Consider the following 7500-nt stretch of genomic DNA (forward strand, 5'->3'; position numbering starts at 1 on the left):
CTGGGCCTGCAGAATTTACGCAGCCGGACTGTAAGTCACACACACACACACACACACACACACACACACACACACACACACACACACACACACACAAACAAAATGCAAATGTAGGAGACTGGTTTTCCCATTGACAAACAATCTAGGATCCGCTCGGTTTACAGTAGCTAGGGGGTAGGAAACACATCCACAGTGTCATCGTGCTAAAAAAGCCTGGTTCAGTAGAAGGCGTGTGGTCATTGTGAGCGGCAAGCGCCATCTCATTGAAACATCCTATATCAGTGGCTCTCTTGGTTGTCTAAGTGCTGCTGGCTGCTGATGTAGCACCTCTGTATAAGCAGGGCTGTGTTGACAATCTTGCAGCACTTTACCAAGGCATAGACAAGACAAATAATCTCTTGAACCTAAACCCGCTGTCGCTCAGATGGAAGCTTACTCGCTACAGCCCGCTCCACTGTCGATGAGGTTTACTGTTACACCTGGGTAGTTGTGGTTGCTGACCGTGGTCCAATGATCCCTGGTCAGGGCAACATATTTGGCTTGCGTCAATATGTCCTCTTTGGTTTTTTTTTCTGTCATACAGCTGGATTTTCAAACTATTGTGCCTCTTGATGGTGGCTTGGAAGCTGCATCAGAGGACGCAAACAAGCAAAAGCATGCTGTGCATTGAGACAATAGTTCAAGCTTGAATTGCTCAGATGGAACAAAGATTCTTTCTTACAAAGAATGCATGTGACTTTTTATCAGTAGTTCCATCTGGGCATTTTTTGTAGTGAAGTTTTACATTGAGAGGGCCAAGTAGAGTTTGGTCTTTCGCTTCCATGTTCACAGCCTGGCAATGACGCGCCGATCGCCAATTGAGGTTGGAATTGTGTGACGTACAGTGACTTCGGGGGCGAAATGTATTAATTGAGGTGTTGGATTGACCCTTGTTTCCTCCTCTTGTCTCCACAGTGGCAGGTCCAGGCCACCTGCGCCACCCAGGGCACAGGCCTGTACGAGGGGCTGGACTGGCTCTCCAACGAGCTGTCGAAGCGCTAGAGGCGGGCGGTCGAGCATGGGACCGGAGTGACTGAGTGACTTGAAATACGCGCAAATGAAGAGGAAAGACGGAAAGGGGGGGGGGGGCGCACAAGCAAGTAGAGGAGGTGCAGAATGCAGCATTCCAGCAGAGGAAAACTCACTTTTGTTTATTATTATATTTTTTAAATTATAAGTGTGTTTGTATGGTAGAACATGAAGTCGTGGACTTGGCGCTCAGTTCCTGTTCTGGAACTTTAGTTTTAATTTCCTGTGGTGTTCCAGATGTTTCTTAGGACGTTCATCTGTTTTTCCTTTTTTCTCCCCATTATGCCTCCCGTTGTCTCATGACAAGTCAAATGTTTTAATTTGCATGTTTTAACAAAAAGGAAAATTATATATAAAAAGAACAAAAACAAACCACAAAACCAATATCACATGACAGTTGTGCTTCTGTTGATTGGTGTGGAATGGCTTTTGGATGTTTGGTGGGGTTTGGGACAGGGAAGAAGAAGAACAGGGACTCGAGCCGTTTTAACATTTAATCCACAGGATGAACTAGTCACTTTTTAAACGTTACTTATATTTTAGTTACTAGTTGCCATTCCAACAGTTACTAGTCACTATTTGTTTTACTAATCAAAATGTATTAGGTAATGGTACTTATTTATTAGATACTAGTAACTGTTGCAACATTCCTCGTCAGAATTTGGACAATTTTATCTAGTAATTTCTCATGACGGGTAAAAAAATACATTGTTACTGGTAAAACAAAATGTTACTAGTAAGGGCAAGAAAAGGCACTCATCACTAATGAACAAATACTAGTACTGAATGAAAATTGGAATCGATAACAATGGGAATAGATATTAGTCGGAGGCTAATATTTAATATCTGGAATACGGAACCTCATAGAATTCAATGATAAAACTGTCAGTTGTTTCTCGTAATATAGTTACTAATAACAATTGGAATTGTTACTAGTATCTAATAATTAAGTAATACAGTAGTAGCTAATACATTTAGACCTGTACAACTAAAGCTTACTACTAACTGTTGGAGTAGGGCAACTAGTAACTAAAATATAAGTAGTAGTCTAGTAACTTTTGAAAACTGACTAATTTGTCTTGTGGATGAAATGTTAACACAGCGCACAGTAGAAGGCCAGTTCCTTTCCTTAATGTGAAGAGTGCAAGCGCTTTACAGGCCATGATGACGCAATAAAATTGTTTGGGTTTTTATTTTTTTTTTCTCAGCTCTTGTGTTGGATGTATTCTTCTACTCCCGTTGACTAGAAAGGAAGTTTTAAAACAGTGATTTACTACTGCGATTTAGACTACATTTAAGATTCAAGATGTTCATTTGTCAGATATACTGTACATATGAGCATACGTATGTAGTGAATGTCATTTCACTATGTGTTGTGAAATGACATTTCACTACATATAATGAAATATGTGCTTTTTTCCAATGTGGAGGCTTTGTTAAATCAATTTTAAATGACAAGATGTCAACCACAAGCAGATATTAGTTCTGAAACAGAATAAACAAGTGCCATTGCAATGACACTTTAATTTTTTTCTGTTTTAGGTGAGTTTAAATGCATTCACTAGGACTTAGCCGCTTTGTAAATGTAGCACCGACTGACCGTATGAAATTGCCTATCATTTTGAAGCATCACGATTGTCTCTAATCCCTTTTCTGCAACAACTTTTACTTCATGACAGCTTCTGGTGGGCCAATGGGCTTTAATTTAATGTTGGGAAGTCAGTCACACCGATGGTGACAAATCCTTAAAATCTGAAATATACACTACTCACAAAAAGTCAGGGATATTTGGCTTTCGGGTGAAATTTATGGAAAATTTAAAAGTATATAATATCACGCTACAGTGATATTATATCATGAAAGTAGGGCATTTAAGTAGAAGCATGCAATGGTGATTTCCTCATCTCAAACAATTTATTAAAACAAAAGCCAACAACAGTGGTGGGTTTACCACAACAAAAAATGTCAATGTCTCAATAACTTGTCGTGTGCCCTTGAGCATCAGTTAGAGCTCGACGACTTCTCACGCTGTTCACAAGTCGACTTATTGTCTGCTGAGGCCTGGCCCCCCACTCTTGTTGAAGGGCGGCCCTCAGGTCATTGAGGTTCCAGGGCACAGAGTTACGAGCCTCTACACGGCGACTCAGTTGATCCCACAGGTTTTCTATGGGATTCAGGCCTGGAGAAAGTGCAGGCCACTCCATTTGAGGTACAACAGTCTCCAGCAGCCGTTCCCTGATGAGCTGGAGCATTGTCGTCCATGAAGATGAAATTAGGCCTGTGTTGTTCATGCAGGGGCACAATGACTGGATTAATGATGTTATTCAGGTAGTATGGGCTTGTCACTGTACCATTCACAAAGTGTAGGGCAGTGCTGTGTTGACTAGACACACCTGACTAGACACACCGGCCCACACTAACACCACCAAAGGCTCGTCTGGTGACAACAGTGGCTGATGCATAGCGCTCTCCTTGACGTCTCCAACATCGTTGGCGTCCATTTCTGCTCAACGTGAATGGACTTTCATCAGAGAACAGCACTGAGGCCACTGGTCCCTCGTCCAGTGTAAATGCTCCCTGGCCCGTGCAAGACGATGATGCCTGTGCCTGGCGGTGTGGTCAGGTACCCTTGCAGGTCGTCAAGTACGCAGACCACGCTGATAGAAACGGGTTTGAATGGTCTGACGTGACACTTGGGAGCCTCTCACCTCCCTTAAATGTGCCTGGAGTTGAGTGGTATCATCCGGTTCCGCAGGGCACTGTTCACAATGAAGCGCTCATCAGTGTGGGATGTGGCCAAAGGACGTCCACGTCTATGCCTTTCTGTGACTCTTCCAGTATCTTTGTTGCAACCTGCTGATGACACTCTGTGACACTCTAAGCTCAGTGGCCACTTCCCTCTGAGAACATCCTGTTTGAAGCCTCGCAATGGCGAGGTACTGTTGATCAATTGTTAGGTGTCGTCTTGGTCTCCTGTCAAAATGTGAACAGCATGATGAAGAGGACTGTTTAAATACCAATTCTAATTGAACCAGGAAATGTATTGGTCGATTCATGGATCAAACACCTTAACGCCTGAATATTGCCGTTCAGCTCCTTGTTAGAGAACAGCAACTTGAGCAAAAAGTACTGAAACATTGAACAGTTGGACATGTGCATTCAAAAGTTTAGAGAAGGTCAAATTAAGTTCACCTGTAAAGGTTATAGTGCATTTTAGGTTCATCCTGAAATTTCACCCGAAAGCCGAATATCCCTAACTTTTTGTGCAGCTGACCCAAAATTTTCTGCAGATGAGGGTTTTCAAAAATCAAATTTATTGGTTAGGTTATCACATTTGAATTGATTTTCTAAAACGGACAACAAAAGCACAAAATTGAGGGAGTAAAATAAATGTGCTATTCTCCTCTTGAATCCTATGCAGGTTTTGAATATAGTACAAGAACAAAATAACAATGTTAGAAAAGCCAAATATAAACACACTATGGATAGGAAGCAGTCTTTCGTTGAGCGGTTACCACTCGTGGTCTTCAACTTCAAAATCTCTTCAGCAAAAACACGTTTTTCATTACCATACATAAGTCCTGTGTGTGTGTGTGTGTGTGTGTGTAATTCTGAGTTACGGGCAGCTCCTCTGACATCTGCCGCTCTGGAAGCTAAACAATCACAGGCTCTCGGTGGATGTTCTGACGCTTCACCACAAACACTTTCTGGCCTGACACCGTGACCGCGTAGACAAAGTCATCCAACATGACTGTGGAGGGAAAAAAACATTACTTTAAGATAAATACCGGTGCACATTAAATATATATATATTCAAAAATACATTTCAAGGACATAATATGCTTAGGTTGCTGTGCTCCATCTCAATCCTAAGAGATTCAAGATTCAAGAGGTTTATTCGTCACATACATATACATACAAGGAAATTGGCCTCATGACAAACTGTCGAGTGAAGCGACAAGCAGCGTTTAAAGCCACAACATGTATTATGGTGTGGGTGTAGATGCATCAGTATACGTGTGTATTTATGGATCTCACTTGAAATGCGCTTGAAGGGCGGCTCGGCGGACCCATGCAACCGGAAGCGGCACGCTGTTCGGACCATTTGTCTTATCACCTCCGCTGTGTGCTCATCGTTCTCCAGCTCTCCAGCGGACTGCGAGGGTAGACAGACGATGACCGGCCAATCTCACTGATCATTGACCATTCAATTTTGATTTCCATGTATGCTATTTTTCATCAATGATATGACTCGCCATGACATTTAAATGGCAGCTACACGGAGAATGTTTATTATTCTTGCATCCAGAATATGACTGGACATGACAATGGAAATACTTGTTATATGTGAGTCAGAGAGTTACTCACCGCCAAGACACCATCTTCACTGAACACCAGGTACCCCAGCTGGTCGGGGATCCTCTCCAGACCCTGCGTGAGTGCAGCTGTAGTCTGGGAAGTAAACAATTAGCATTTAGCAAGTAGCATAAGTCGATTGTAGCAGCAAGTTGTTGACAAGCCAGATAAGTGGAAAGGGTCGACTTCCGAGTGTGTTGAAAGGTTTAAAGCGGCGTGAGGCGAAAGGCCCCTGGCGGGTAATATCTCATATACCGATTGGGTGAAAATGGGTGAGACTTACCATTCTGAGCTCGTTTGCTTCGAGAACCGCCACACACCCGCAGTTCCGGCTTTCCGTCGTTCGCGTGACGTCACCGGACGAGCCGCGACGGCGTCGCGTCGCTACGTCCGGGAGCTCGTGTTGTCGTTTTCGCCACAAGAGTTTGAAAAACACAAAATACATTTCTTATAAAAAAAAAAAAAAAAAAAAAATAATCATCATAAACGAATGAGTGAATAAATAGACACATCAATTAATAAATATTAATGGAGTTGGTAAGATAAACACACATAGGTCAAATACAAATATTATATTAAAAAAAAAATATATATATATATATATATATATTTATATATATATTTTTTGTTTGTTTTTGTTTTTTACCAATATAATAGATAAATATAAAAACAGGCATGTGTACACACTTCCGGTTTGCAGCGGAAGCGTGAGTTCCAGTCAGCTGACTCCCTCACATGATCCCGTGCGGCTGTCGTTGAGCTGCCGTCGCGCCGTCGTCTCCCTCTTCGTCCGCGACACGCAACAAACACGATTCATGGCGGGACGGGGGAAACTAATCGCCGTCATCGGCGACGAAGACACGTGCACGGGCTTCCTGCTCGGTGGGGTCGGCGAGCTGAACAAGAACCGGAAGCCCAATTTCCTGGTGGTGGAGAAGGACACGAGCGTCACGGAGATCGAGGAGACGTTCAAGTGAGGATCGCAATCGGTCGACAAACCAGGGGGTTTGCATTAAGCAGTTAACGTTGTTCGTGGGTTGTACGGTTTATTTGTGAGTATGCTTGTGTATTACTAGGCCGGCTAGGTGTGTTAATTTGTGCCTCGTGTTTCCTTCGTTAAATAAGTGTAGCTGTAGTATACGAGTCATGAATGACCAAAAATACCTTATAAATACAGAGAGAGAGAGAGAGAGAGCGCGCGTCTGAAGTGCAACTTAAGCGGTTTCTATTGAATACAACTTTAATATACGAATTGTGAATACGTACAAAGTAAACCAAATGTCCTACTTGTACTTCTTCCGTTTGGTCATAAAGTGCGTGAGAGGCGTCAAAGACGAGTTGAGGCGGCAGGGTGGGATCTCACGGTACCATATTATCACAGTGTTTGGGCCCCGATGATACCGTAATATTGCATTGTATTGCTTTGCAATACACCACGTATTGCAAAACAAATGACGAGACGGCGATTTGAAGACACTCTCCCAAGGGGGTTCGGTGGGAGACACGGGTCTCGCGTTGTAGCGTAGACGGGGAAAGCGATGACGTGGAGGGGTTGCCACGTGATCCGATCGGGCGATCCGATCGGGCGATCCGATCAAGAGAAGTCCAAGCGGTTGTTCGCTCTCCTCTCTGGTCTGATCGCTTTATCCCTTTAGATTCTTCCGCATCAGCGTGGACATGGCCTATATGTCATGGCCCTAAGCGTAAATACGAAATGTGTTCTGGGTGTCAGTGTCAATGCAATATCATGGGGGGAAAATATTGCGATGACGACGCTGTATCGAGGTGGTGGTGTTATTATGAAATGATCGATTGATTTCCCGCCCCTGTTGAAAGCCTGACCTGGCACTGTGGCGGAGGCAGTTGGACTGGGCGACATCTGCAGTTCCGACCGTCCTTCGTTCGCGTGACGTCACCGGATGAGCTGCGATGGCGTGGCGCCGATATGTCTGTGAACGAGTGTTGCCGGTTTTGCCATACGAACTTGAAAACACAAACGTTTCTTATCAAAAATAAATAAACATTATCACCCTCTCCCCCTCCCCCTCCTAGGAGCTTCTTGGCCCGCAATGACAT

At 43.6% G+C, this 7500-nt stretch overlaps 3 protein-coding genes across 3 annotated transcripts in view; 2 read left to right on the forward strand and 1 right to left on the reverse strand.

Annotated features, from left to right (window-relative positions):
* The window catches only part of LOC307246360 (ADP-ribosylation factor 5), a 4465-nt gene extending 2190 nt beyond the window's left edge, over positions 1-2275 (forward strand). Inside the window, exons 5-6 of the mRNA XM_080022279.1 lie at positions 1-30; positions 955-2275. The exon at positions 1-30 is cut by the window's left edge and continues 96 nt beyond it. Of these exons, the coding sequence (XP_079878405.1) occupies positions 1-30; positions 955-1041 (117 nt within the window). The 3' untranslated portion in view covers positions 1042-2275. The remainder of the gene's footprint in view (positions 31-954) is intronic.
* A 2090-nt stretch (positions 2276-4365) lies between these two features.
* On the reverse strand, positions 4366-5766 carry lamtor4 (late endosomal/lysosomal adaptor, MAPK and MTOR activator 4). The gene is made up of 4 exons (XM_080022017.1): positions 5708-5766; positions 5437-5520; positions 5107-5224; positions 4366-4819 (listed from the first exon to the last, which is right to left on the reverse strand). Exons 1-4 carry the CDS (start codon positions 5708-5710, stop codon positions 4722-4724), a joined length of 303 nt encoding a protein of 100 aa, XP_079878143.1. The 5' UTR covers positions 5711-5766; the 3' UTR covers positions 4366-4721.
* A 390-nt stretch (positions 5767-6156) lies between these two features.
* The window catches only part of atp6v1f (ATPase H+ transporting V1 subunit F), a 2173-nt gene continuing 829 nt past the window's right edge, over positions 6157-7500 (forward strand). The window contains exons 1-2 of the mRNA XM_080022439.1: positions 6157-6397; positions 7477-7500. The exon at positions 7477-7500 is cut by the window's right edge and continues 829 nt beyond it. Coding sequence (XP_079878565.1) covers positions 6240-6397; positions 7477-7500 — 182 coding nt within the window. The 5' untranslated portion in view covers positions 6157-6239. The remainder of the gene's footprint in view (positions 6398-7476) is intronic.

Source organism: Zeus faber (genome assembly GCF_960531495.2).
Source record: "Zeus faber genome assembly, chromosome: 21".
Classification (NCBI taxonomy): Eukaryota; Metazoa; Chordata; class Actinopteri; order Zeiformes; family Zeidae; genus Zeus; species Zeus faber.

Coding starts and splice junctions, on each gene's coding strand:
- lamtor4 (XM_080022017.1), bottom strand. Junction 5,225..5,436: donor GTGAAGATGGTGTCTTGGCG/GTGAGTAACTCT, acceptor CTACCCTCGCAG/TCCGCTGGAGAGCTGGAGAA. Junction 4,820..5,106: donor GCCCTTCAAGCGCATTTCAA/GTGAGATCCATA, acceptor TTCCCTCCACAG/TCATGTTGGATGACTTTGTC.